The sequence below is a fragment of the Apiotrichum porosum genome, assembly GCF_003942205.1.
Source record: "Apiotrichum porosum strain DSM 27194 chromosome Unknown scaffold_15, whole genome shotgun sequence".
Lineage (NCBI taxonomy): Eukaryota > Fungi > Basidiomycota > Tremellomycetes > Trichosporonales > Trichosporonaceae > Apiotrichum > Apiotrichum porosum.
Window position 1 is genome coordinate 21,213 of NW_021167122.1, and position 26,780 is coordinate 47,992.

A 26,780-nucleotide genomic window follows, 5' to 3' on the forward strand; every position below is an offset into this window, starting at 1 on the left:
CAACAGCAGGTTATGTACGTCGTCTCCAGCAGTGCACAGTCAGCATCAGAGCCAGGACCCCACCGGCCCCGTTGTTCGGAGACCGGCAACCAAGTCGCCCACCTTGGAAGAGCATTGGGGTACTGGGGTAAATCGGCCAACGCCGACCGGGGACCCATGGCGCGGAACGTGGAATAACCGCGGCCAACGCCGGCCCGTGTACCCCGTGTGTCCTGGCACACAATCGGTAAGCATTGAATACCGACCGCGAGTGCCGGGCCGCTCCTGGCCACTGGGCCACTGACGTCGGGGGCCAGCGACGTACTGGACTGTGGCTGCGTGAAGCTCCAGGTAAGAGACACACGCAACTCTCATACATCTTGCTGCTAGCCCTACTGATACACACCTGCCGCACGTCAACTTCTACGACTCATCATTCGCTACAGTAGGGCGATCTGCTACCCCTTGCGCGGCGGCGAAGGCTGGTGGTCCGACGCGGGCGCGTGTGACGGTGAATTCAGGACAAGCCTTGCAGTGGCGAGGACAGGGGCGATGGAGACTCTGACGATTGATGCGACGATAACGTCGGTGACGAGGGGTGCGAAGACACGGCAGGCGACTAATGTGGGTCTGATAATAGTTCGGGTACAGGCGGGTTGGGGACGGCAGCGTCGGCACCATACAACACATCCGCTGCTAACGGCTGGGAAGCGGTGTTGAGTGGATATCTCTCCGTCACACTGGCCTTCTTGCGCCAGTGCTTGCCAAGCGCGTCCTCCATTGTGAGGTTCTCGCAGTCCTCGTATGTGCCGCTAACGGCCACTGTGTCACGCGGCATTGGGTCATTGGCGGGCAAAAAGTCACCCATCTGTGTGCTGGTGAACGACGTCCGCGACGCCGAGTCAAACTCTTCGTATGCGTCGATCCCAAACGTGAACGATTCGTCAAGGATGCCTCTAAGAAGCGGGCGAATAGTGGCCAGCGGTGGGTATGGGTGGTTCTGGGGCAGATGGGCCGTCCCCTGTCAATTAGAGAGGCATACAAAACGGAAACATACCTCGCTGTACGCCTCTTCTATCATGTCATCAGTACGTTGGATCCATTCCGCGATGGTGGCCGGTATCCTGTCGCAAAACGCGTCGGCCATGGTGCGGTAGAGACGACTTGTGAGTCAGCGTCTGTACGGGGACGCGCCGGCCGTACGTCTCGTAGCGCCGGCGGCAAGGTAACGAAACGGGGCGCAAAACACTGCGCATCACGGCAAACACTGGCAAAGCAGACTCACATCTGAAGCGTGCGATCACCCACGGCGAGGGCCACACATGTTGCGTCCACCTTTGACCAGTCGCCCGACACCTCGGCGGTGCCCCACACTTGGGATGCTGTACGGCACGCCCACGCTGCGGCACGTTCCAGGTCGGCCAAGGTTGTGGGGAATACGATGGGTGCGGCGAATGAGTACTCATCGCGTGGGAAATGTTGTGGCAAGGCAAGCGGTACGTAGAGGGACATCAGACGGTGTATGTGGTGATGGATGCGGGGGAGTGTCGTAGCCGTAAGGTAAACGACCGTGGAAAACTTCATGTGACGTCACGGCACAAGGGCGACATGTTTTTGAGTTGGACACGTCAGTATTACCACTGGACATGTCAGTATTACCACTGATCCACCGAGGTCTATCCAACAGGATCCTCCCTCACCATATCGCGCTGAACATGCTAAGACCATGATGGCTGCCCTTTTCAGCGGCCCCACAAGTGCTGCCAAGGTGCTCACAATCAGACTGGGCCGCCGTTGAATGTGACCACAATGGTACACGCCGGGCTGTCCAATTTAGCCAACCATGCCACTCAGCCCGAGTTTGGTGCTATTCTGTCTCACGATGTGGGGCGGACGATTGCTGTCAACAATGAGGCCGACCTCGTCGAGAACGAGTCTGGCCGGTACCGCAAGCTGTTCAACTGCGTCCTCCAACTGCCGCATTGTACCTCGCTCATAGACTCACGCGTGCCCGTCCTCAGCAAGCCGTCCGATACACCAATGGTACATTTGTACAAAACTGGGCGGCTAGAATAGGCAGACCTTATCGTTCTTTTATGGTGCCGCAGATATACTGGGCGCAGTCTACCCCGGCGCGGAGGCGACGGCGACCTGCCTCGGTTAGTGACAACGCCGAGATCATCCTCGACGTCACAGTGGATATGGCGCAACTGCAGGCACGACAGCGCGACATGGAGCTCCCCCAGCTGTTCAAATGTGTAAACAGTGTCTTCTTGAGGATGCTTCAGACGGCAGCCACCGCCCATTGGGTGAACTCAGAGTATGCATTGCTCTCGACCAGCACACGCTACCCAGTTACTTCTTTCGGTCCTTCTCGTCGAGTTGTTGGTTATCTCGCCACATTCGGGTTGAATGCGACAGGCCAGCCCGTCCGGAGTGCGGATAACTTTCCATTCACAGCCATGTACATGTCTCGCTGTATTCCACCACAAGGCCCGTTTGCACCACATAAAGGGACGGCCAATAGGACCAGACACGCTACGCACGCCTGGGGGGTGGGGGGAGGGATGGCGACAGCGATGGGGCAGCTCACCTTAAGTCGAACCACGCCAATGCACCACGAGGTCACCCTGCACTTCGGCGGCGACGATCAGTGTAGCCTGCTCTCCCGTCAGCGAAATGGCCGTCCATCTGCATTCGACCTCATCCAAATCGACTTGGGGTGAGTACAGGGAAGGGGTCGCGATTACGCTGCAGAAGTACTAGTCGAGAGAAGATGTTGCAGTAAGTACATTCGCTAGGGTATTACAGACGATGCGGGGAAGGATATGTAAGCTGTGTACTCTCTATAACTCGAAGTCACCAGACGGCCCTCCCTGTTTGTCCTTGCCCTCCTTTCTCAGCTCGAGCATCTTGGCCGCCTCGCCCTTCCAATCGTGGTTAACGAAATCTGACAAACGTCGGCCAGTCACCGAGTGGCGCATACGCTCAAAGCGACATGGCTCGATAGGCGCCACCATGGCCTTGCGGATCGTGTCCACAAACGAGGTGTAGTTGAACGCCTGGACCTGATACACGTAGGGCTCGGGCACGCGCTCGAGCGAGTCGTGCTGGACAAACGACCATGAGCGGTCGTTTTCGTTTGTGCCACCGTCACGCAGCTTGTGCGGGTTGGCAAATGGCACGGCGTATGCGAGTGAACGGTATGGGGACGGGCTGAGGGTAGGAGCGCCCATGCCGAGCATGAGGCGGGCCTTTGAAAACTCTGCGTCAAACTCGGTCGCGTTGAGCTTGCCCAAGTTGTGAACCACGGGCGGTGGCATAGGACCCCACTTTTGCTTGTCCTCTTCGGAACGCTGGTCGACAATACCGGCCACAAACTCGAATCCTGGGAACTCGTCCTTGAGCTCGTCGTAGGCACGCTGGTAAAAGTCGGTGTCGTACACCATCTGGTCACCGTTGTGAAAGTAGTGCGCGTATTTGGCCATGATGTAGACGCGATAAGGACGTTCCTCCCAAGGGACGATATGAATCTCCTCTGGGTCCGGGTTCATGTCGTAACCGAGATAAGTAAAGTCTGAGCTCTCTGGGTCGGTGTAGGCGTGAAACTCTTGCGCGCCCGTGGAGACCCAGGCAATGCCGTCGTCCTGGACGGTAACGTTCCAGTGCCCCGAGATACGCGGCTCGGCGCAGACAACCCACGCACGGCCAACTACAGTTGACCAGCCCGTAGGGTAGTACTGGAAGTTGAAGTACTGAAAGTCAGCTGGTGGTGCCCATATATCGGTACCTGCTCCTCACCTTCCATGCCGGGATGCCGAGGGGAAAGTCGGGACGCTTCTTGTACATGTCAAACGTGCCATGACGCTGCTCCTCTCCCGGTTCGGAGATGATAACCTTGATCATGTCCCCGAACTGGCGATGCAGGTGGTACATGTACTCTGGGGTTTTCGTCAGACAAGGTGTGCAGCGACGGGAGGCGCAATCCACTCACTCCAGTTGTTGTCACCGCCGTGAAGGACAGTAAAGCCCTGGCGCTCCAGCGCACGCATCTGAAGGTCCGTCAGCACAAGTCGGTTCCACCAAGCCCTGCGCGTTTTGCAGCACTGACCATGCCAACACACCTGTCACTGTCAGTACGCCGTTTCCCGTCACTGCACAGAGGGCCAAACTCACCACACGCCCTCGCCGCCGTGATAGCCGTCGTAGTAGCCCCACTGGCAGTGGAAGGTGCTGAAGATCGCAATCTAAGGACGGACCGTCAGCGCACGCCCCCCGAGGTCAAACCACGTCGGGTGCAACACCCCTCGCGCCATCGCAGAACCTGGGAACACCATGTGTCACTCACAGAGACCTGGTTGGGATGGCAGTCTCCGCGCGCGAGACAGGCTGTGAGCAGGCGTAGCCTTGACTCGGAATGCCATTTGTAGCCTTCGTACGGGTCGTTGACGCCCACGTCGGTGGAGTTGGGCACGTGGGTGAGGAGTTCGTATCCGTGCTCTTGTTCTGTGACTGCGTGTGGTGTTCCTGTCAGAGTCTCTGCAATGGTGGATGCTGAGATGCCTGAGAGGTGGCCTTTGCGCTGGACGAGGGCGAGGAGGAACAAGGACGCCGCGGCCGAGAAGACGATGTAGAGGATGGCGTTCCTGTTGGCGAACAGTCGTCGGGCTTGCATTGCTGAAAGCCCCTGTGACATTGTGCCGCCGAGGGAGGAGGGAGGGGGAGGGGGGGGAGGAGGATGGAATGCGGTGAGAGTGAGTGTGGTTGTGATGGAGGAGGAGGAGGAGATGAAAACGAGAGCGAGAGAAATGTGCCGTTGGATGTGCGCGCGCGCTCCCAGGAGGAGGATCAATTGTGCAAGGGATGGAATCCACAGGGAAAAACAGGCGTCGACAGGGAGTCCTATAGTGCGGTCGGTGCGGTCGGTGCGGTCGGTGCAGTCGGTGAGGGAGCACCGAGATGTCGCTTGCAGCTGTTGCCCCGCTGCGGCGGTGGGAAGAGTGGTAGTGAGGAATGGACGGATGGACGGATGGATACCAGAGATCGAGAGTGTAAACCGTTGGGCGTTGGCACGAAAAGGTGGGGGGCGGCGGCGGCGGGTTGAGGCGCTTGGGGAACGCGTTCGCGTATGAAATGGAGCTGCCAAGAAATGGGAATGGGATTGGGAAGAGGTGATGGGTGGGGTGGGGGTTCAACAAAGGAAAGATGCATGCATGTTGTGTGTGGTTGATCATGTCCGCAACGCTGTACGTTGACAGACCAAGACCCCTCGCCCCTTCCCAACCCACCACCCCCCAGGCCACGGGAAGAGGCGGGGAGCTCACGAGAGCTTACGGGGACCTTTGACGCTTTTTCCACTGGCAGCGACCGCACACCACTTGTCAACATGGGGCAAGAGGAGACCACAGCAGGCACCCCCCCACCCCACCCCGCTCCCTGGGCATCCCGAGTTTGTCGGCACAGTTGTCGTGTATCAGTATGAAAACATGCAAGGCCGAGCAGAGGCGCCCACAGTGTGCTTGCGTGCTGTATGCTCGCCAATGCGCTGAGACGTGCCGGAATGCTGGAATGCTGGAAGCTGGAATGCCATTGTCCACCAGCCACCAGCCACCGGCCTGTTCACCAGCTTAGCCAGAGGTCTGAGAGAAACCCAAACCCAAACCCGACAACGACAACTACCAACTACCCCGTATTCCTCACTTGTCCTCCACCTGGCTGCATACGAGTACATGTTCCGCACTTGTCGTCGTCGTGTCGCCGCAGCAACGGCTGCATGACTCTCACACCCTAGAGATCCACCTTGACAGCAACGGCCGCCTTGGACGCAAACCCGGAAACAAACAGCCAGCCCTGCTTCTTGCCCTCGTTCTTCTTGGGATCAATCGCAATCAGAACAGCGGCCGACGCTGAGCGAAGCACGTTGCCGTCGTCCTCGAACAGCAAAGTGGTGTTGAGCTGCCCACGGCCGAGACCCGAGGTGAGAAAGACAGAAGGCGCAATGGCGCCCTCGGCGATGTCAAGCTCCTTTTCCAGCTTGATCCCCTGGGTGAGACCGGCGTTGACAACACCACTGGCGTCGTGGTCAACGGAGGGGTAAGGGTCGGTGAACCAGAAGGGGTTGTCAATAGTGATCGGGAGAGGGAATTCGTGGACGACCTCGAGGGTGCGGTCCTCCTTGATCCGAGCAGTGTAGGTCACACCGCCAGCGGCATCGTTGATCAGGATGGTCGAGACGTTGGGGGTGTGGCCGAGACCATTGTTGTTGTGGAGACCAGTGAGAGCGACCTTTGCCTGGACACCGTCGGCGCCGTTCTTCGTCTCGTCGGCCTCTACATAAACAGTGGTCGACCAGCCGGCGAAGCGCTTGGTGCCCAGGACCTCGACCGTACGAAGGGGTCCCTCGCGGTAGTGGTGGTCGTTGGTGACGTAAAACGCGAACGGCGAAATGGCAAAGATGTCGTTGGGCATCTTGACGAGGTCGTGCTCAACGGAGCGGACGTGAGTAGCAATGTCGGTGCCAATAACATGGTGGAAGATCTCGATCCGCGAGGCGGCCTTGACGGGCGCGGTAGCGTCGAGGGTCTGCAGGTACTCTGTGGTGGGCAAGTGGTTGACGGCCAGAATGTAGATTGCATCCTGTTGCTCTGGGTCGCGGACAGTGTCGATGCCGTGGGTGCTGAACGGAGCGTCAAAGCCCTTGAGCTCGAGACGGGTAGTCTTAAACGTCGTGGGATCAATGACACGCAGGCCACCGCCGTGCTCGAGGATGCTCTGGGGCTCGCCGAAGCGCGTCAGAGGCGGGAACCACTTGCTGCGTCCTCCATCCCTGTCGTGAGCAGCAGCAAAGATAAGGCCACTGGCATGGTCGAGGTGCAGGTCCTCGGCGTTGATGGTGTCTGGGATGACCTTGATCTCTCCTGCGGCGTGGAAGGTGTTGGGCTTGCGGAAAGCGCCGACTGTCTGGGCACGCTCGTAGAGAGCGCGACCCAGGAGAGCGATCAGGGCCACGACGAACAAGGTGGCTCGCATTGTTTTGTGGTGGATGGAGCAATGTAGAGAAAGAGAGAGAGTAGCCCCGTTGGTCGCCAGCACACACACCCACCAAATGGTCACCGGACCTCCGGTAATGGCACCGTGCGTGATCCGTGTTAACCGTGTTCTCTCGGTCTTGGCCGACGTGTGTTGGATGGCCCAGTCGAGGGCTCTTTCGTACATACGGTTTCGTGCCAGTGGCGCACACGGCGCTCCATGTCGCTGGTACACAACTCATGTGCAGTAGCCATCGGTCGGTACAGGTCTGTACATGCAGGCGCCCATTGGCACCTCTCCCTTGCAGGTACACACGGGTACACGGGTCGTCACATTTCCTCCATCATCCTGAACGCTTGGCGTTCGTGTTCCACCGCCAGGCCGCGCGGCCCACGGCACAGACTATAGACCACGCGCAGCCCGTTCGACACCCGGACACCCCTGCAAAAGCCATCCCGCGTATACACCTCTAGTCCACTTTCACCACTTCTCCCTGGGTGACGCGCACAAGCGTCTCAAAATCAATCGGAAAGACGGCCTGGTGGTGGCCTGCTGCGGCCCAGATTTCCGGGTAACTCGCCAGCTCCTCATCCACCAACGTGCGCACCCGCTCCAAGTGTCCCACAGGTGCGACGCCGCCGATTGCCTGGCCCGTCTTGGTCTTGACAAACTCGGGTTTCGCTCGCTTGATCGCTTTGGCCGAGGCAAGGCCCAGTCGGGAAGCCAGAGCCTTGGTGTCGACGCGGTGACCGCCGCTGGTCAGCACAAGCAACGCCTCGCCGCCGACCTCGAAGATGAGCGAGTTGGCGATCGCAGACACTGGGCAGCCCAGTTGAGCGGCAGCGGTGGCGGCTGTTGGTGCTGTGTCAGGCAGGATGCGGACAAGCGTGTCAACGTTGGTGACCTCAGCATCACGGAGGGCTGCAGACACGGCCTTGACGGCTCGATGGTTGAGGACGCTGCTCACGCTGGGCGTGGAGGCACCTGTGGCCGGTGTCGAGGGCGTTGAGGATGGGTCGATGACAGATGTGTCTGTCATGCGTGCAGGTGTCCTGAGCGACAGACAAGTGGTCGATGATGGGCTGTTTAAATGCAGACTGTCGAACGACATGTTCAAGTCCCGGTCGGGGACCAGAAGTGTGACTCGAACCCTTGGTGATTTTTGGCTGTGATTGCCGAGAACGGTAAAGGACCCCGCGTCGGATCCGCGCGCAAGTGAGTGGCTCTTGCGCTCTTGTGACAAAACCCAGTTGGCCAGTGGCCAGTGGCAAGAGAGTGTTGGGCAAAAAAGTGTGCAATGTTCACGACAGCCAAATACGGTGTTGCCGCAATTTCTTGGCAGGCGTGGTGCGCCGCTTTGCGCCAATGCAACATGTTGGGCTTTGCGTCCACATTTCACCTGCTTAACGATGCTTGCTGCAACCGCAGGATACTTGGCCATATTGTTCCAGTTGGTCAGTATGAGGACTGAGACCGTGTCATCGCATGGACTCGATGCAACAGATGTCTTGCACCTTTGTTACACGCTTCTCACGCCCTAGCGCGCATGGCATGGCACTCGCCATCACCGCGACACCGTGCGCACACGCGACCGTGTGCTGTGCAACATGCACAACACGCACTCATCGATCACTGATCACTGATGGATCCCTCTCTCATCCTCCCATCAAGTCAACCCTAAACCGATAGCCCTCGGTCCATGGCTTCCAAGCGCCAAAGCGTAGGGGAGCGAGCAGTGGCACTCGTGCTCGGCAAGCTCAAGGCAGCCGAACGCGTCCTGGGCCGACTACACCTTATCCCGCCGCCGCTCCAGGGCCTGATAACCAGCATTACTTCCGAGTCGCCGTTCAGCACCCATTCACGACCCGCATTGCAGCAGACAACAGTGCAGGTGGTCTCGACACCCCAGCCTGTCCGAGATCGCCAGTTCAGCCCCAGCATCAGCCTCGATTGCGCCTCCGATCCCGAATCGAGCTCGCCACATACTCTGCGACACGAACGGCGCCGTCATCCTGATCCCACCGAGGTCTCGCACGAGCGACCGTCGTCCATGCCACAGCAGGCGTACTTGATTGGTCGCCCAGACAGTCCCATGCTCCAAGCCAAGGACATCCAAACCTATACTGACGACGAGGATGACGGGTGAGCCATCAGTCCCGAACCATTACTGACCACTGCTCCCAGTTCCACCTCATTCCAGCTGACATTCAACGCCGACGCGCTCCGTGAACTCCTCGAAAAGTGGGAAGCGACGCCTGCCGTCGATGACGAGTCTGCTCCACGCATAGTAGGTTTGGGCGAACCTCCGTACCTTTCTCCAGGTGGCGCTGACCCGGCGGCCTAGGACACAGACTTGACCGTCCCGGCGACGAGCAGGGTACATGAGATGGGTCACGACGTGTTCTTCCACAAGTTATATCCGCGCTGGTAGCGGAGCACCGTGTAAATGGACAATTTCAGACTTGTAGCTAGACTGTTGGCTGGTGACGCATGCATGTGGCCATGCGGTGATGTGTTCCCAAATTAGGCGGTTGGAGTGTTCAGAGCAATACCGAGCGGATGGTAAGCGGACGATTTGTCCTTGAAAACCGGCCGTTAGCCCTGTAATGGGTGCGTACAATGGTGTGACCTTGCAGTTGGGGTGAAGACGCAACTGTACAACTGTTCACCCATCACACCTTCCACCAGCATTGTGGCGGATAACCCGCGACCCACCCTCACATGTCCGCTGAAAGTCGCGGTAGGACTCGCTTATTCCATGCACCCTCACGGTGCGGCTAACGTCCGAGCGGCCCTCGCCCATGCAGTTTGTTGGAGACGATACAGCCTCGCAAATCAAGGAGCCACGGACCGAGGCCTTTATAGCGGAGGTCAATATTGCATTAACAGAGGTTTCCATAGTATTGGTAGCGTTTAAAGGAGCCTGTTTCCCGTTCTGCGGGCAGGAATCCACCCAGGAATAAAACGCCTGTGGCCTGTGGGTGAGTCTTCTCGTAGACGGGATTGCCTCTGGGATTCCCCCGGGATTCCCGGGTTGGGCCGGGCAAGCCGACCGGAAGCCGCCTGACAATGACCGCGTGTGGGTCAACAGAGGCGTGTAAAAAGGCCGCGCGCGGGGTCCTTCTTATGTCATGTGCCCGTTCGTGCACCGTACCCACCGTCTCGCATCTGTGTCCATTCGTGGAACACGTCGAAGGAGGCGCGGTGGGCGCCCTACGTTCCCATCGTCCCACCCAGCCAGACGGACAAAGCCCCCCCCCCCCCCCCCCCCTTGTGCTATTGCCGACGTCTGCTCACTCACTTTCCCCAGTCCATTCGTTCAGCCCAAGTATATACCCTTTCTCTCTCTCTCTCTCATCTCTCTTCCCATTCTCATTCACTCCCCAGGCCCTTCGTTCCAACCCGAACACCACAATGGCAGCCATTATCAAGACTACCCTCCTCAACCGCACCGTCGGCGTTGTTACAGGTGCGTCTCCTTTGCCTTTTTTGCCCTCACAGCTGACCACTCTCAGGCGCTGCCTCGGGTATCGGCGCAGCTGCTCTCGAGTGCTTTGCTGCAGCTGGGGCGCACGCCATCTATGCTGCCGACATCAAGGCCCCCACCAACACGGACCTCAAGGCTAAGGGATATGATTCCGAGGTTATTGGGGTAGCCTGTGACATCACCAAAGAAGACCAGGTCGAGGCACTGGTTCGCCGCATCATCAAGGACCAAGGTCGCCTGGACTGGTTCGTGAGTAGCAGGAGGGTGTGCGCACATACATGCATTGCTGACGTGGCGCCTAGTTTGCAAATGCTGGTATTGTCGACTTTGAGGTGCTGAACACGACGACCTCTTCGGGCCTCACTCGCATGCTCGACGTCAACGTGGTAGGCGCTTTCAACAGCGTTCAGTGGGCCGCGCGTGGTATGATGAACACCAGCGATGCCAAGCCCAAGTCTGGCGGAAGCATTATCATCACTGTGAGTCAGAAGAAGCATTGAAGCATCGAGGCATTGAAGGATCGAGGCACGGCAACCGGCGCCCTCGTGTTGAAACGAGTGGCACAAAGAGAATCAAAAGATACTAGCCACAGATCCACAGACTAGACGCTTTTGAGTCTAGGCCAGACCTCAGTGATCTACCTACACTCCGGACCCAAAGCTTACACCCCTCAGACGTCACTGGCAACTACCTTTGGTGGTATGGGTGCTCCCGCCTACACGATCTCCAAGCACGCAACTGTCGGTCTGGTCCGCTCGGCAGCGACCAACCTCAAAATGGCCGGCACTGGCATTCGTGTCAATGGCGTGGGACCTGGCCCAACCCAGACAAACATTGGCCAGAATAACGTGGGCGCCGCTTCCGAGCAGGCGCGTAACGCAATGATGGCCAAAATGGGGGCCATGGCCCAGGCTCCTCCAGAGGCCGCGGCCCTGATGGCTGAGAACGTTGCTCCTCCCGAGCTCATCGCTCAGACGGCCGTCTTCCTCGCCAGTGACATGAGCGGCGGTGTTAACGGAGAGAACATTATCGTTGACAAGGGTCTCCGCCAGCTGCCCGATCCCATGAGCGGCCTCATGTTCCAGCCCGTCTTTGAACCCATTGACGTCTAGGTCTGCCTACTGTGGCCGGGGAGACAAGAAGTAATAGAAACGTTGATGGCACAATGCATAGGCTACAGATGTATGCCATGAGAGCTCCCAGTTCCACCACTTTGATTCATTCTACAGACAACTAATTATGCACACCACTGTCACCATATTTAGCCAGTCATGCCACCGTTCCTGAAGCGGGTCATTCCACTCGCCCTCTCATCGTTTGTGATGAGGTCGGCGTCGATACCTGCAGTAATGAACGCCTGGGTGGAGGTCTTGAGGCGAGCGGAAGAACGGAAGTGATTGCTCCAGGAGTTGTCCGAGTGCCTGTTGACAATCGGGAAACGGTCCTGGTAGCGCTCCTAATTTGCAGGTTTTAACGACGAGTTGCAACCTGCAGTTATAGCACTCACAGTCAGGTCCTTGAACTAGGCCGCTGTACCGGCCCGTGCGTCGCAGTACACACGACGGGCGACAACCAGAAGCTTGCATCCTAGCTCGTCGGCAAAGGGAGTGAAATGCACATGCCGGCTGTGATATGGTCAGTCTGGCATTGCTTTGTCGAGTATACGAGTATGCGAGCACTCACGTGGGAGACGCAGCCAAGGCGGTGGCAGGGGCAGCCGGCGGGGTTGAGGACCTCGTGCCACTTGGACCTGCGATGGTCGGGTCCGAGTGGAGGAGCCCTGGGGAAGTTGCACTTCCAACTCCCGTGCTGCTCGTGGCTTTCCTCTTCCTGCTCTTCTCGGCGTTGTCCGCTCTGCGCCTCTTGTGCGCTTGGCTGTTGAATCAGTCACTGGTGGTACCATTGGACACGTGCGGTCCGGGCGATAAACTAGACTCACTGCTGCTTGTCCGTCAAATCGGAGATGCCTTGTGGGGGAGCAGGTGGCGGGCAATATCCACGCGCACCGGGTTGCCTCTCCGACGCCGTCTTCAGCGTGTGGTCGATACCCGCTGAGACGTAGAAGGTGACACGGGCGTCACACCACGCCTCGTGTTTGCGGTAGCAGCTCGCCCAGGCAAACGGGGCGAACCATGCCAGGGCGGGGTAACGAGAGGAGAACTCGCGCCGAATATGGCCCCACAGGCCTTGCGACCTGCCGGGCAAGTCCTCGTTGAGGATGCGCATGTACGCGACCATCCTAACGAGGAAGTCCATGTGATCATCGTCGAAAAGCAGTTGGTCAGGCGATCCTTTGCTGTTGTGGGTTGTCAGCATAGCCGGGGTCAGAAGGCGGGTGCTCACTACTTCTTAAAAACGGTTTTCGGTCTCTGGATTGGGACCGGATAGCTGGAGGAGGGAGTCGTGGGGAGGGTGCCCCGAATGAGTTGGACGCTACCTAGGTGAGCTTTCCTTCGTTGAGTTCAATTCCGACACTCACATGTTTGGCGAGTCATACCAAGCGACAGGGGTGTCCTGTTCGCCGGGCATGTCGTACAACCTGTATGGCGGTCAGCAATCCTCGTATAACGGGGTCGGCTCACGTTTATGGCGGTGTCTCTGAGAGTTTGTGTGAATCAGTACCCATGTTTGGTGCGAGTTGTGTTGATGGTTGTGCGGTGATGTGCTTGTTGTTGACGTTGAAGGCAAAATACTTCCGCGCCCCCAAGTGCCACCGACAAAACGCGGACGCTCCGCGTGGGTGATCGGCACAATCACGTACACAGTCACCTACAGTCAACCCCCAGCCCAACATGTGTTGACCTTCCTCCGTCACCGCTTCTTTTCTCTCTCATTCCATTCTCCACACACCATGCCTCGTGACATTTCCTCTTCCGAGAGCGCTGCCTGGGCCGTCGACAACAAGGCTGAGAAGAAGAACAAGAAGCCTAGCATGGCCCCCCTCACCGACAGCCAGTTTGACTACAAGAACCGCCGCCTCGCCGCCGAGGCCAAGTCCATCGACGCGACCAGCGTCCATGAGTGGGACAGGATCATCGTAAGTCACCGCAGAGTGGCTTCTCGTCGTGACGTGACGTGACATCCTTGGTTACTGATCCGCCACAATACTCAGAAGCTATACGGACACAAGCACAAGATCCTCATGTGTCACACTGCCGAAGTCTGGGCATACCACTGCCGCGTGGTCAGCCCAGAGATTGGCCAGTACAGGGCCGCGGGCATTAACAAGACCCTCAAGACGTCGCGTGAGCGCAAGGAAGGAAGCGAGCTCAACCCTGTATGTATGCCCACTTCTCCCCTGTCAACAATCAGTTAACAATGGCAGCGCTTCATCAAGGGATGGTCGACTCGCCCCGCTGGTACCTCGGGCAGCGCCGTTGGCGTCACGTGAGTATTGGTTCGTCACGGCATGTGTTAATATGACAGTAAGCGCCGCATGTCCGACATCGACCGCGACCTTCAGGCCCGCCTGTTTGCTCTCGTTACCCTCCACGGCGGTGTCGACCTCCGCAAGGCCGACACGACCGACGCCGCCAAGCCCCTCTCGCCCAAGGGCCCTAACTTTTGGTCTCGTATGCAAGTGATCAAGGGAGGCTCTTACCTGGTCTTGGAACGTGCCGTGCTTACTCTTCAAAGGCACACGACCGGCGACTGGCCTCTGTTCAATGACATTGGCGCTAGGATCATGTCCACTCACTGGTCAATGTTAGTGGCAAGTCGCACCCTAGAGCTACATAAACCGCCACATACCAGCCCTCGAATTGGGCCGTGGTACCTGCGTGGCGCAAGGAGGTATGTATTATGTACGGACAATGTGTGGCAAAGAAAACATCGAAAATTCATCCCACTAAAACCTTTCAACCAACTACAGCCACACACACACTCTCTCTTTCTCTCCTCAAGCCGCCTTCTCGTTGTCGTATCCAGGGTTGTTTTCCACATGCGCTGCCTCCTTTTTAATCTCATGCTCCTCCTGGAGGTGGCTTTCGGCGGGGAGACGAGCCGACTCGCCGTCAAAGATGACGGCGATCTCTTCCAGCATGCGGCCCTTGGTCTCGGGGAAGGTGAAGTAGATGATGACGATGGCGTAGATCTGAACAGCGAGGAAACAGAAGTAGTACTTCCAGGCGAGGTGTTCGAGAGCGATCGGGTTTCTTACGGGTCAGCAGCTGTCTCTGAAGAAGGATTGAGTAGACGGATGGAGGAGGGGTCGTCGATCCACTTAAAAAAAAAAATCTCGCAAACTCCCGAAAATTGCTTCCGATACTCACACGTAGGTGTTGAACAGACTGCTTCCCATGGCGCAGGTCATGAGAATGGCCACACCCTTGGAACGAAGGCTGAAGGGCAGAATCTCCAGGGGGTATGACAAGGTGAAAGGTGTATAGCCAATGTCGTAGAATGCGAAGAAGACGAACAAGAAGGCCAAGACTGCCTTGCCAGCGCCATCTTGACCGTTGGCGTAAGTGGCAGAGCATGCGGTAATGACAACGTAGGAAAAGAACATGCCGATTGCCGACGTGAGCCACAGCTTGCGGCGACCAAAGCGCTCCGAGACAAGAGAGCCGCCGATTGCGGCGAGCCAGTTGAAGACCTGGAGACCACCGTTGTAGCCCGTTTGCTGTGCAGAGTTGGTGATGCCCACAGACTCGAGGATGGAAACGAGGCTGGCGAGTTAGCAAGAGGGCATATTTTCTTGTCTCACTAGTAACTAATGACACCGTTTCCGATCCACTGGCTCGTAAACCCAATTGACTGCAGGTCAGCATTCAAAGAAAACAGGTGAACTTACAATAATGATAGACAAACGCCAGAGGTTGCCCCTGGTCTTGAAAAAGGTCATGTAACTCGTAGATTGCGCAGCGCTGCTCTCAAGGTCGATGGCCTCCTTGATTTCCTCAAGCTCGTACAAGACAAGCTCATCCTCCATGTCGCCGTTGGCATGGTATTTTGCCAGTATGGCGTGGGCCTCTTCAAAGCGTCCTTTAGCAACGAGCCAGCGTGGCGACTCGGGAATGAATGGAATGGTGCAAAGGGCCATGGCAGGAATGATGATTTGGAACAGGCAGCACATGCGCCAGCTCCAATTGGTGCCCTCCATGTAAACGGCGCCAAATGTCACCCATGCAGCGATAATGCCACCAATGTAGTAGCAAGTCTGAATAAGGGCAGTCGTCTGGGCGCGGTTGCGAGGGTGGGCAATTTCGGTAGTGTACGGTCCACCAGCGACATTGGCCAAGGAGCCGCCAAACCCGACAATGAAACGTCCGCCAAACAGCTTCCAAGGGCCAGTTGTAAATGTTTGAACGAGGGCGCCAGCGATGATAACGACATAGGCGAGGGACATAATGGCCTTACGGCCAAACTTGTCGGAAAGCATGGCACCGGGGACGTACGCAGGAATGGCACCCATGGACTGCGCGGCGACGACGGTGCCGAGCATCGTCGCGCCAGGGTTCTCGATGGCGGTCATGAAAAGCGGGTTGGCCTGAAGACCGGTCATGACGGATCCGTCGTATCCTTGAAGGTCAGCGACGTGCTACGCAGCAGGTGTCGCTTCTCATCACGTTTTGAACTCACCGAGGGTGACACTGCTAGAAAAGCCGACAGCGATGCCCAACGCCAGTTGACGGAGACCACGGTCCTTGAACCACCATTCGGCGGTGTTGTTGCGCAGGTGCGCGAGGGGGTTTGAGGCACTGCTCATGGTGAAGTCGATGGTGTAAGTTGTAGGGGGAGCATTCTGGCCTGTAAAATCTGAGCTGTGCTTATATGTAGATGCCCAGGCGACGTTTCCACTTCACCTCGGGCCAGATGGTCGCCGAATATCCGAAGATCTGCCACTGCCACCGCAGCTCTCCCTTTGTCAGGACAACCAGAGATACCGGGGACCCAGACTACGGTCACTGATCCACCGAGTCCAAAAAAGGTGTTCGCCGCGAAATGTGCCCTGGTAACGGTCTTGGCACTGGCCCACTGGCCACTGGGTAGTGGTCCCCCCTGGGGAATACCAACGGGGCTGCGGCCGTCGGTTTCGGCCGTGTGGTAACCTGTGCAGGGACAGCTGGAGTTGTCGGCGCGGCTGGAGACGGCAAATCTGTACAAAAACATCTGCTGCAATTGTTTTCCGTCATCCGAATCGACGTATGCCATCCCTGCGAGGAGAGGGGGGGGGGGGGGGGGGCCTGAAGGAATCAAGGAAATGTGGCCTCCGGAGGTCTCCATGGGCCATGCGGTGGGGCACAGCTGGGGCACACACTTGGCCTGCGGCCTGCGAACGATCGCACGCAGTCAGGATGGTCTCTCGCTTGGGTGGCAGATTCAGGCGTGGTGCGCAAAGCGACTGAAGCTCCTCTCCGTACGCACCCTTGTCGATGTCGTCGACAGAACTGCGCACGGCTGTTCAGGTCAGCAGGCTCGGTCAAAGGACGATCCGGGACAATGCTGGGGACGTCTGGGAGACCAGAGGCGCCCCAGAGGGCCAGAACGCGCAGTGCGAACAGCCCCAAAGACCGCTCCGGTCTGTAGCATCCATAGCGGGAAAATGTCGGAAACATACGGTTAAAATGTCAAGCCCGCCCCGACAGAAGCCGCAAGGCCGCGACCCCCCACATGTCCCCGCATGTCCAGCCACGCGTGCCATGTGATACGACTCGTGTTCACCCCCTCTTCCTCATTCTCATGATGTCCGAACACGAAGAAGACCACGATCACGACCAAGACGACGAGTCGGTAGATGGCATTGTCAAGCGGCGAAGAATCGCACGCCCTCGCAAAGCGTGAGTCACATGTCGCTGTGACCGTGCCCAGTTTTCGCGTGTCAGATGCCCTCGATGCTGTCGTGGTGTCGGTGGTTCATGACATGAAGAAAGTCATCGGTTGTCAAACCTCTGCCGGCGGCTTGTGACCCGGCTGGGTGGTCGCCGCCGGCAGGTCCGGCTCCCCAGCGGTCGCCGCTCCCCAACTTGCGCTCACCTCCTTCCAGCTGCACGACTTGTCGAGGGCTCAAAGTAGGTACCTCAAGCCTGTGGAGCACCAGTCATCTAACCAAACAACAACCAGACGCGGTGCCTCCCTTGCAACCCAGACGATCCGCCTTCGGCTCACTGTTCACGATGCACTCGCCTCAACCTTCCTTGCGAGTACAAGTCTGCTCGGCGCGGGTGAATAGAGCCCCATCTCATCTCTGAAACTAACAAATGTCAGACCCCCCAGGGGATTTAAACGCACCTCACCCAAGGCCGCCAGAAGCTTTTCGCATGCCACCCACGACGATTCAGAGCTCCTCGAAGGTGCCTCGACGCTGTCAGATCCCTCACCAGCGTCCGGTCTCAAGGTTAGGCGACCGCCAGCTCCAGAGTCGTTCTGGTCCAGCGATCAAGCCCCAATTGGACCAGGTTCTGGTCCTGGAGACCTGACCGATAGCAGCGTCCGGCAGCGGCTTGAGAACGCATCATTCTCGCCGGCATCCACTGCTCCAAGGAGTGTCGAGCCCATCGACCCAAAGGCACTCACATTGCACTCGTCAGCATCCACCTACAACCAACCTCTTCAACAGAAACACGCCCCCTTCTTCCTCAGCCGATCGTTTAACCCCTCCACCAACGTGCCGCAGACTACACTGGAGGGCTATCTTGAACCTCACATTGGGCAGGACGACAGCCGGCCAGCATCAGTGGAACCAGAAGACGGCACACCTGCCCTTTGGGTAGCACCAACATCTGTCGTCGACACACCCGATGTGGTTGGCGTTGGGGTCGTGTCAGAACCAGAGGCCCGTTGGTTGTTCGAACAGTGAGTGCTCATTGCAGTGCCGCGAACTGACCGTTGAAGGTTTGAACAGCATGTGTCCCCCTCGTCACACGTTTTTGACCACCAATACCACACCTACGAGCGCATCCGCCATTCTCCTGTGCTATTCAACGCCATCATCTACGCAGCCTCGCGGTTTTTTCGCCCCAACGTGACTGAGTGGTGTCTGGACTTGGCCGAGACGGGCGTCTCCCGGGCTGTGAGGAACGGAAACATCGATCTACCTCTTGTCCAAGCACTGCTCACTTTGGTCTATTGGAAGCGGCCCAAGGACCCTACTGCATACTTCAAGCTCGGAATGGCAACCCGGTGTATTGCGCAGCTCGGAGTCCAGTGGCATATTGAAGATTTTGACCCTACCATGTCCGAGGAGGCTGAGAGAGCCCTCGTGGACGTTGAAAGGACCATTTACAGTGCGTGGACACACACGAGGGTAGAACGCTAACCAGGCTAAAGACGTCTTTGGCATGGACAACTCGTACAGTATCATGTTCCGTCTCCCGGGGACGACGACTTGGCCAATCCCACACTCTTCCGAATTGAAAGTCTGGGCTCACAAACATTCGCGCCTCAACGTCGATGGTGACTTGTTCAAGGTCTTTCTTACCGAGTGAGCCACCACCACGTGCAAAATGTCCTGCTAACGTCTCAAGATGCTGGGAGATGCACCAGCGCGTTGGTGAACGAACTCTGTGGGTGTCAGCGCCCCGAGAAAACGACGAGGACAGTTTTACAATCTGTTCGGTGGCACTCGACACCCTGGGAACGATGCACGACCGCTGGCTCAATGATGATCGGAGACTCAAGGGCATCTTTCGTTCCATAACCGCCGTGATGCTCAAGACTATGTTGATCAAGCAGCACATTCTCGGTATACGGCATTGCCTTTCAAGCAGTTCCACTGTCCTGGACCTTTTAAACGAGTTTGGGATGGTCGTCCTCGAAATTGTGGCCTCGGGAGAGGTTGTCTTCTTCTCGGACATGTCGACAACTGCGCTCTCGATGCCCGCATTGCTGTGTTACAACGTAAGTCGCATGTTGCAGACGCCTTGCTGACAGGTGCAGAGCCGCCAATTGCTGGAGCAGCCCGGAGACATTGCCCGCGCCACCACTGTTCTTCGCGCCATATCAAACGCACTGGACAGTGTTGCGAGTCGCATCACGGAAGATCATCCCTTGCGGTATGTCCAACGCTGCTACAAACGCATCCTCAATGCTTTCGAAAAGTACCGGCCAGACAACCCCCAGCCACAGGACGATGTGGTACGTATAATTGTTGCCAGTTTCCACAGATCCACTGACTCCATTCAGCTTGCGCAACTGCAGCTCTTGCTCAGTCAGAACTGGTCGTACATTCCAACGCCCCCAATACCGCCGCCAGTGACAGTTCGTTTATTAATAACCCCTTTTGGATGTACCCCACGCATGTTCTGTAGCATAATAGTCCCCATGTATGTGACTTAGTGATGGCGTGTGGAAGGCAAAACGTCGGCGGTCAATCACTTGGCATGGAGCAACGGTCGCTCCCATGTTCAGCACACCCAGTCACCACCACCTCTGTGTATACGACAGGCGATAACTACGAAGCCTACATGAGCAACAGTAGCGGCTGACAATACCTCCCTGCCCCCCTCGCCTCAATCTCGCCGCGCTTACGACCTACGAGCCGGAGGCGTGTCGTCCCTTTGGCGTGGGCTGGGCGACCCCCTCGTCGGGCCAGGTGAGCGGCGCCTGGCAGGCGGCGTGTCGTCCCTCTCCCTTCGGCTCGGGCTGGGCGACCTCCTCCTCCTCCTCGGGCTGGGCGAGCGGCGCTTTGTAGGCCGTGTGTCATCCCTCTCCCTTCGACGTGGGCTAGGCGAGCGACGCCTCGCTGGCGGTGTGTCGTCCCTGCCCCGCGGACTGGGAGACCTCCTCCTGGGGCTGGGCGAACGGCGCCTGGGTGGCTCCCGCTCACCTCCACGGTTTCCGTACCCATGATCACGTTCACGTGCGGCATAGCCTTGGTCGCGTGCACCGTAACCCTGGCCCCGCCCACCATATCCTTGATCCCGTCCTCCATGGCCCTGGTCACGGCCACCATATCCCCCACGCGCTCCATAACCACGGTCCTGGTCGTCGCGACGGTATCCACCCCGGCGGTCATCGAAACGGCGCTCATCCTGAATTGTCAGCCGAGCCTCGCAGGAAGTTGCCACTTACCCTCCGTCCATAGTCGTCATTCAGAGCCTCGGCACGCTGGCGCATCTGGTTCTGGAGACCGGCGGCACCTGGTCCACCGCGGTTCTGGGCCTCGAGCTCCTTCTTCTTGGCCTCGATAAACTCGGCCGGGACGCCGCCGACAGTGGCCTGGGCGCTCAAGAGGAGCTTCCACAACTCGTCCACAAAGGACGCGGCGCCATACTTGTCCATGAAGCCGACAAGGGCGACTTGCATCTTGCGGGGGTCGGGGACCTGTCCATTGTCAGCAAGATGTTGGGGGTTATTGGAGTGGGGGTGATCAGGAGTCTGTAGCCTGACAGATGGGACACAACCTGTGGGGCGCATTTGGGTCGCCGCACAGAAACCTAAACGACGCCTTTCTTTCGCCAAGCTAGCTGCGAGTAATGGCTAGTTCGGAGACGTTGCCAACATAAGGCGCCTGTCTGGCAGTGCTCCTCTGACCGTCTCGGCAGCAACAATGTCGTGACCTTCTCCCATCGCTGGACCATTACTCACCGGCTTGTCCCTGTCCTCGAGCATGCTATACACGTATTCGACAACCACATCGTCCTCAAACTTCATCAGCTCGGTGACGCGCTTGGCGATCCAAGGACGGAGCACCGAGATGTTGACTTTACGCAGGTCGACCTGTTCCGTGGTCAGCGTTGTTTATGCGAAAATGGCAGGATGAGCCTGCCGCGTCTCAGCAGACCCAAAGAGCAGCACGCACAGCACGCCGCTCTACAGATCCGTAGGTGCTTGCTTGGGTTTACTCCATCCGCCTGCAGTCCACACTGCGCCCAAACCTCACCTTGTCGCTAAAGTGTGCCGGGAACTTTGTAGCCTTGATGCTGGCGGCCTCCTTGTCCTTGAACCGCTGCACAAGAGTCAGTCTTCTGTGCGGCTGCGGCGGTGTCACTCACAGTATCCTGGGTGCTGTCTGCACCGCGCATGGAGTCGGCCATAATGAACGGATGGGGAGGATGGGTGGATGGGTGGAGTGAAGATGTCGAAGTGGTCCGAAAGCTCTGAAGTGAACCGGTGGCCGGTGGAGGGCGGAGGAATAACCGTGATGGGGGCGCGGGGCCGCCTTGAGCCGTGAGCGCCCAGTGATCCAGTGATCGGTGAACATACGACTGCGTGTTCTACGTCTTGTATGTCTTTAAGCCTAGGCGCATGGGGTGCATCAGAAGGCGGTCACTGTCCAGCAGAGATGAATATGCTAGCCTTGTGACCATTGGGCCAGTCCACGGACATGTGTCCAGTGACACATTCCCGCCGGCACCGCCTGACTACAGCATCGTCTCGTCCGTCACCGCTTCCGTTGTCGCCTAGGTCACCCAAACGTGTGCTCTGCTTCCAGGGCCGTCCTCGCTGGCCCGTCGTCAGCAGAAGGCAATGTTCATCAGCTCAAACGTCTCTCACACCCAAAGTGTTGCACTCTCAAAACAAAAAAACGTCTTCATCATGACTACACAAAAATGTCTGTCCGCCAACACTCCACACCGTTCACTCTGCAGCTCGTCGTCGCGCCACGGCTCCTTGCCCCCGTAAAGGAGGATCGATGCGGGCCCCTCAAAGCTGCTCGGCAGGGTGAGATGGAGTGCGCACGGTTTGGTTATCACCGGGCTCGACACGTCGCTCTTGGAAACGGGAACGCTAGACCGACCACTGAACAGGCTGGAATAGAACTTTAATGTTTCTGAAAAGGACAGTCAGCATGTGTTGCCACAAGTACTTGTGCTACTCACCCGTGGATATTTTGTTCAAAGAAGAAAGTCATGGCAAGGAGCAAGACGGTTATATGGGCGAAGGGGTTGTGATACAGGCGGAGAAATGATGTGGCAGGTCCTGTGCCACGCAGATGGGCGCGTTTGCGCACCACATTTGTCCACATTTCCAACCCAGGCTCCAGGCAAAAGCAGCGTTCCAACAAGCAGCAGGGCATGCACACCGGGCCTCGAGGAATCCAAAAACAATGACCACTGACAGGATCGAACTGCCGACCTCCGCATGAACTAGTAACCAAGGCTGGGTATTAGTACGATGCTCTAACCAGCTGAGCTAAGCGGCCCATTACGTAAGTCGGTTTTGGAGGACTGATCGTTGCGGCTCACGCCCGCCAGGTCAAACGTGGAGAACGCATAGGCCCATGATCGCATGGGGGCAGACGGTTTCACAGCTCCAGACTACTGTAAAGCGCCTACGGTGGTTGACAACGACGCAGAAGCGCGAGAGCATGACCAAGTTGGAACCTCGGTGGCGTGGCAGAAACCTATCGTGAAGTTCATGGACAAGTGACCCCAAAATCGCCAGCAGGGGGGGCCAAAGCAAAAGCACACGGTCCACCTTCTTAAATCGTCCTACTGTCCTCTTGCTACTGCGAAGGCCATGACGAGGATTGTGGCATTCGCGTAATGGTTTCCTGTCGACACTTCTGAACTCGAGGCAAGGACGTTTGATTCCATTCGAGCAACATGCAGTGATAATCACACTATCGAGTCTATTGCGGCAAGGTCTGCATGGACACATGCTATAAAGGTCCTTCGTCATATTCCTTGGGCCTGTGGCAATAGACGAAGGCGAAGAAATGGCCAAGGTGACATGAACGCGGTGCCGCCGCCACACTCACGACACAGGTGGTCCTAATTTGGTCCCGCTCGGAAGCAAATGTTCTCAGGCACGGTTTTGCCTGACGGAGGCAGATCACCGATTGTCGCCACTTTGACCACTGTGACTCCATCGACATCTGTTTCTTTCAACACCACCTTCCAACCCTCCAGAGACCGACCTAAAAAGGTTGGTTTGGGAGGCAGTGAAGCCCCTGTTGACGAGAGTGGGATTCGAACCCACGTCCGAAGACTGCGGATGAGCTGCTTCGTAAGAGAAGCAGATACACCTTAACACAGCGCCTTAGACCGCTCGGCCATCTCGCCGGTTACGTAAGTGGTTGCAGCGGTGGGAATGGATGCTGAAGGGTGCTGAAGGGGTGCTGAAGGGGTTGTGCAGGTGGAGAGAGAGGGACATAAGAGTTGTATGGATGTCGGGGAGCTGTGGAGAGGGGCGTGTCGACGGGTGTTTGTGACGGAGCCGGAAAACGGAGGTTCAAAGGGGTGTCGGTTCAACAGGACGGAGGTTCAGCAGGACACCTGGAATCAGGCGTCATCTGTATTAGGGAATGGCTATGAGCCATCATTTCTATTTCTATCTGCAGTCACCAGAGTGGACGCTCCGTATCCGTGCTATGCAGAATTGTTCTATGCGGCCTTGTTCTCCTTATTCATCTCTGCATTGCCACTGGGTCCAAGTAGTTGGGGAGACTCCCCCATTCACACACCTGGTGGTGGCCCTCTGTAAACGGTGGTCACGACATGAAGACAGGCCATGTCGAGATACCAGTGACGCCATGCCAAAGGCGTGTCCCTTGGTGTGAGCTGCGAGTGACGTGGCCACGTCGCGACTTGTGACCCACGGCGAGGGCACAGTCACTGGGGTCCAACATGGCCACGTTGTGTGCGAGCGGTGAACAGCCTCGGCACACCTTCAAACGGCTGGACGTGGCCCAGCCACGTCCAGTACCCACGGCGGCGATCACTGGGTGTCAGCGCCGATCTGTGTGTGGATCGGCGCACCACCTAGAAAACACCCCGCCACATCCATTTCCCGCCGCCCCCTGCCCAATCTTCAACCGGCCATTGCTCCACTTCCACAGCTGCAATCCGGCTCAAAATTCGACAGCAGAGAGCCATGCATCAGGAGAACAGACATCGCAGGGCAATGTGGCGGAGTGGTTAACGCGATTGACTAGAAATCAATTTCCTTCGGGAGCATCTGTTCGAATCAGGTCATTGTCGGAGCACGCTCTCATGAGCGCTCAACAGCTTTTTGGAGTGTTCCTTACCCTGGAGCGCACAGGGCAACAGAAGCAGTTGTGGCACGTTGTGGCGTCCGGCCAACCGGAGTTGTGATATGCGCCGCTTACTCTTTGGGGCTGCGCAGCCGGACTGGTCTCGTCAGAAGGTGACACGGTGCTGCGCCGTTGTGTATTGCACTGCATGCGGTTGGCCACTGCCCTTATCACAGATCTCTGTGCGTCCTCCAGAACGTCCATGGCCCTGGGAACAAGCCGGGAAACAAGCTCCAGACCGGTGCTGATGGGCGCCACACGCAGTCTGCCAAGCGTCACCTGGTGCAAGATATTACGCTGACTGTAATATTCTAAACGCGCCAAGACCACCTACGCCGCAGTTCGCAGTCTGCGGCGGCCGCTAAGGTTGCGGGTTAGGTTGCGGATGGGGTCGATTACACCACTCTACACAACCGGTCGCACCTCGTTGTCAGTGAACATGTGGTCATAAGTTCACATCCCCTGCGCCGTGTTGGGTTTCAAGGTGCACTGGTGACTGCGCAGGTGTCATCGCGTCCACTGGTGACTTTGGCCAGACCCACCACCGGGCCGTCTGACAGCTGCGCAACTTGTGTCTGGACGGGTATAACAAGCAGCTGACCATTGGACCAAGACAGTCTCACAAGCCCTTCTCTTCTCTCCTTTCACCCCCACTACACCATGCTCACTTTCAAGGCTCTCACTGTCCTTCTGACCTCGCTCGCGCTCGGGGTCACCGCTCACCCTGGTGAGCTTGACCACACCGCCGAGGCTCTCGAGCGTCGCGAGGCTCTCAACATGATGGGCAAGCGCTCGCTCTCGCACTGCCACAACCAGCTGGCTGCTCGTGGTGTGCACGTTCGCAACGAGGCGCGTCGCTCGGCTTTCCGTAGGCACCTCACCCGCGGTCTGGTGCGTCGCGACTTGGCCAGCGCTATCGCCACGGACCACCTGTCCAACCTCACTGGCGTCACGACCGCGTCCGACTCGTCGACCTTCTTCACCGGCGAGAGCCAGTGTATTCTCGCCCCGGAAGTCACACAGGGACCTTACTGTGAGTAGTCTGAGCCCTCCAATCACTGATGCATTTTTTTTTTCCAGACGTGACTGGCGAGTACTTCCGCAAGGACATCACCGAGTCCCAGGAGGGTGTGGCACTGTACCTCGACGTTCAGGTCATCGACACCACCACCTGCGAGCCCCTCTCGGGCGTCGCCATGGACATGTGGCACTGCAACGCTACGGGTGTCTACTCTGGTGTTGTCGCCTCGGGCAACGGCGACGTGAACGACGCCACCAACATTAACAACACGTTCCTCCGCGGCATCCAAGAGACGGACTCGGACGGTGTTGTCCAGTTCCACTCGATCGTTCCCGGCCACTACAGCGGCCGTACTACCCACGCTCACGTGCTTGCCCACACTGCCGGCAACTGGGAGCTTCTTGCCAACAACACCATCACGGGCGGCACCACGTCGTCCCACGTTGGTCAGCTCTTCTTCGACCAGAGCCTCCTCACCGAGGTCGCTGCCGTCTCGCCCTACTCGACCAACACCCAGTCCACCACCACCAACTCTGAAGACTCGATCATGTCCGAGGAGGCTGCCGACATTGACCCCATTGTGGAGTATGTTCTTCTCGGCGACACTGTCGCCGACGGCATCTTTGCCTGGATCACGGTCGGCATCGACAGCACGGCCAACTACACCGTTAGCCCGGCTGCTACGTACGGTGAGAACGGCGGTGTCGCCAACGCCGACTCGAACATGGGCGGCGGCGGTGGTGGTGCTCCCAGCGGCTCGATGGGTAACGGCACTGCCCCCAGCGGTTTTGGCGGCGGTAACGGTACCGCCCCGACTGGCTCGATGGACGGTGGCAACGGTACTGCCCCGACTGGTTCGACGGTCCCGACCGACGTCGCTGTCTCGTCGACTGCCGCTGCCGAAACCACTGCCGCCGAGTCCACCGTGTCCAGCTCGGGAGCCGACAGCTCGTCGTGCAAGCGCAAGCGTTCTTTCCGCCGCAGCACCCTCTAAGCGAGTCAAACAGTGGTGGTATCCTATCCATCTTGTCATACTTGTAAATAAAGAGAGAAAATCGTGAAAGCAGTAGCATTTTCATGGTCGAGCACGACAACTTGGCTCCATTTCATGCGCTGTGCGCACCGCCTCGTGTTCCACCTAGTTCTTCGTAGTCCCCTATGCATTTATCCTACCACTTTTTGCCGGTTCTGAGTGAGTGGCAGTGGCGGCCGTGGCGCTAAACGTCTTCCCACCTATTTTGAGTTGCGCGGTGCGCAGTCGCCACTAGCCCATCACACACATAACCTCTCCCTACATGCTATGTACAGCCACAAATATGACAACAGATCGTGCATTAAATCCCTTT

The 26,780-nt window shown here is 57.8% G+C and overlaps 13 protein-coding genes and 3 non-coding genes across 16 annotated transcripts; 7 read left to right on the plus strand and 9 right to left on the minus strand.

The window, feature by feature from the left end:
• Positions 1 to 350: 350 nt before the first annotated feature.
• On the minus strand, positions 351 to 1,491 carry EHS24_003067 (uncharacterized protein; the record flags this gene model as incomplete). The annotated part of the gene is made up of 4 exons (XM_028618773.1): positions 351 to 358; positions 721 to 1,000; positions 1,037 to 1,142; positions 1,265 to 1,491. The coding sequence occupies 4 exons, from the start codon at positions 1,489 to 1,491 to the stop codon at positions 351 to 353; spliced, it is 621 nt and encodes a 206-aa protein (XP_028472661.1).
• Positions 1,492 to 1,788: 297 nt separating this feature from the next.
• Positions 1,789 to 2,705, plus strand: EHS24_003068 (uncharacterized protein; the record flags this gene model as incomplete). The annotated part of the gene is made up of 2 exons (XM_028618774.1): positions 1,789 to 2,022; positions 2,088 to 2,705. 2 exons carry the CDS (start codon positions 1,789 to 1,791, stop codon positions 2,703 to 2,705), a joined length of 852 nt encoding a protein of 283 aa, XP_028472662.1.
• A 120-nt stretch (positions 2,706 to 2,825) lies between these two features.
• EHS24_003069 (uncharacterized protein) lies at positions 2,826 to 4,654 on the minus strand (the record flags this gene model as incomplete). The annotated part of the gene is made up of 6 exons (XM_028618775.1): positions 2,826 to 3,734; positions 3,781 to 3,920; positions 3,974 to 4,031; positions 4,091 to 4,103; positions 4,156 to 4,226; positions 4,328 to 4,654. The coding sequence occupies 6 exons, from the start codon at positions 4,652 to 4,654 to the stop codon at positions 2,826 to 2,828; spliced, it is 1,518 nt and encodes a 505-aa protein (XP_028472663.1).
• Positions 4,655 to 5,766: 1,112 nt separating this feature from the next.
• Positions 5,767 to 7,194, minus strand: EHS24_003070 (uncharacterized protein; the record flags this gene model as incomplete). The annotated part of the gene is made up of 1 exon (XM_028618776.1): positions 5,767 to 7,194. The coding sequence occupies one exon, from the start codon at positions 7,192 to 7,194 to the stop codon at positions 5,767 to 5,769; it is 1,428 nt and encodes a 475-aa protein (XP_028472664.1).
• A 283-nt stretch (positions 7,195 to 7,477) lies between these two features.
• On the minus strand, positions 7,478 to 8,047 carry EHS24_003071 (uncharacterized protein; the record flags this gene model as incomplete). Its single annotated transcript, XM_028618777.1, has 1 exon — positions 7,478 to 8,047. One exon carries the CDS (start codon positions 8,045 to 8,047, stop codon positions 7,478 to 7,480), a length of 570 nt encoding a protein of 189 aa, XP_028472665.1.
• A 660-nt stretch (positions 8,048 to 8,707) lies between these two features.
• EHS24_003072 (uncharacterized protein) lies at positions 8,708 to 9,439 on the plus strand (the record flags this gene model as incomplete). Its single annotated transcript, XM_028618778.1, has 3 exons — positions 8,708 to 9,150; positions 9,193 to 9,295; positions 9,353 to 9,439. 3 exons carry the CDS (start codon positions 8,708 to 8,710, stop codon positions 9,437 to 9,439), a joined length of 633 nt encoding a protein of 210 aa, XP_028472666.1.
• A 983-nt stretch (positions 9,440 to 10,422) lies between these two features.
• EHS24_003073 (uncharacterized protein) lies at positions 10,423 to 11,607 on the plus strand (the record flags this gene model as incomplete). The annotated part of the gene is made up of 4 exons (XM_028618779.1): positions 10,423 to 10,477; positions 10,524 to 10,744; positions 10,798 to 10,974; positions 11,170 to 11,607. 4 exons carry the CDS (start codon positions 10,423 to 10,425, stop codon positions 11,605 to 11,607), a joined length of 891 nt encoding a protein of 296 aa, XP_028472667.1.
• Positions 11,608 to 12,017: 410 nt separating this feature from the next.
• Positions 12,018 to 13,024, minus strand: EHS24_003074 (uncharacterized protein; the record flags this gene model as incomplete). Its single annotated transcript, XM_028618780.1, has 5 exons — positions 12,018 to 12,120; positions 12,179 to 12,370; positions 12,435 to 12,791; positions 12,839 to 12,928; positions 12,975 to 13,024. 5 exons carry the CDS (start codon positions 13,022 to 13,024, stop codon positions 12,018 to 12,020), a joined length of 792 nt encoding a protein of 263 aa, XP_028472668.1.
• A 322-nt stretch (positions 13,025 to 13,346) lies between these two features.
• EHS24_003075 (uncharacterized protein) lies at positions 13,347 to 14,233 on the plus strand (the record flags this gene model as incomplete). Its single annotated transcript, XM_028618781.1, has 5 exons — positions 13,347 to 13,532; positions 13,608 to 13,772; positions 13,821 to 13,882; positions 13,922 to 14,155; positions 14,206 to 14,233. 5 exons carry the CDS (start codon positions 13,347 to 13,349, stop codon positions 14,231 to 14,233), a joined length of 675 nt encoding a protein of 224 aa, XP_028472669.1.
• A 160-nt stretch (positions 14,234 to 14,393) lies between these two features.
• EHS24_003076 (uncharacterized protein) lies at positions 14,394 to 16,720 on the minus strand (the record flags this gene model as incomplete). Its single annotated transcript, XM_028618782.1, has 6 exons — positions 14,394 to 14,649; positions 14,767 to 15,162; positions 15,201 to 15,250; positions 15,288 to 16,015; positions 16,076 to 16,243; positions 16,300 to 16,720. 6 exons carry the CDS (start codon positions 16,718 to 16,720, stop codon positions 14,394 to 14,396), a joined length of 2,019 nt encoding a protein of 672 aa, XP_028472670.1.
• A 459-nt stretch (positions 16,721 to 17,179) lies between these two features.
• EHS24_003077 (uncharacterized protein) lies at positions 17,180 to 19,774 on the plus strand (the record flags this gene model as incomplete). The annotated part of the gene is made up of 8 exons (XM_028618783.1): positions 17,180 to 17,274; positions 17,702 to 18,289; positions 18,329 to 18,720; positions 18,764 to 18,917; positions 18,961 to 19,333; positions 19,373 to 19,570; positions 19,619 to 19,693; positions 19,772 to 19,774. The coding sequence occupies 8 exons, from the start codon at positions 17,180 to 17,182 to the stop codon at positions 19,772 to 19,774; spliced, it is 1,878 nt and encodes a 625-aa protein (XP_028472671.1).
• Positions 19,775 to 19,966: 192 nt separating this feature from the next.
• EHS24_003078 (uncharacterized protein) lies at positions 19,967 to 21,471 on the minus strand (the record flags this gene model as incomplete). The annotated part of the gene is made up of 6 exons (XM_028618784.1): positions 19,967 to 20,118; positions 20,262 to 20,466; positions 20,507 to 20,914; positions 21,023 to 21,154; positions 21,318 to 21,383; positions 21,430 to 21,471. 6 exons carry the CDS (start codon positions 21,469 to 21,471, stop codon positions 19,967 to 19,969), a joined length of 1,005 nt encoding a protein of 334 aa, XP_028472672.1.
• A 1,014-nt stretch (positions 21,472 to 22,485) lies between these two features.
• On the minus strand, positions 22,486 to 22,580 carry EHS24_003079. The gene has a single exon. It is a non-coding gene; the product is annotated as a tRNA-Ile (tRNA).
• Positions 22,581 to 23,334: 754 nt separating this feature from the next.
• On the minus strand, positions 23,335 to 23,442 carry EHS24_003080. The gene has a single exon. It is a non-coding gene; the product is annotated as a tRNA-Leu (tRNA).
• An 837-nt stretch (positions 23,443 to 24,279) lies between these two features.
• On the plus strand, positions 24,280 to 24,360 carry EHS24_003081. Its single transcript has one exon. It is a non-coding gene; the product is annotated as a tRNA-Ser (tRNA).
• Positions 24,361 to 25,073: 713 nt separating this feature from the next.
• Positions 25,074 to 26,428, plus strand: EHS24_003082 (uncharacterized protein; the record flags this gene model as incomplete). The annotated part of the gene is made up of 2 exons (XM_028618785.1): positions 25,074 to 25,446; positions 25,494 to 26,428. The coding sequence occupies 2 exons, from the start codon at positions 25,074 to 25,076 to the stop codon at positions 26,426 to 26,428; spliced, it is 1,308 nt and encodes a 435-aa protein (XP_028472673.1).
• Between the last annotated feature and the right edge of the window lie 352 nt (positions 26,429 to 26,780).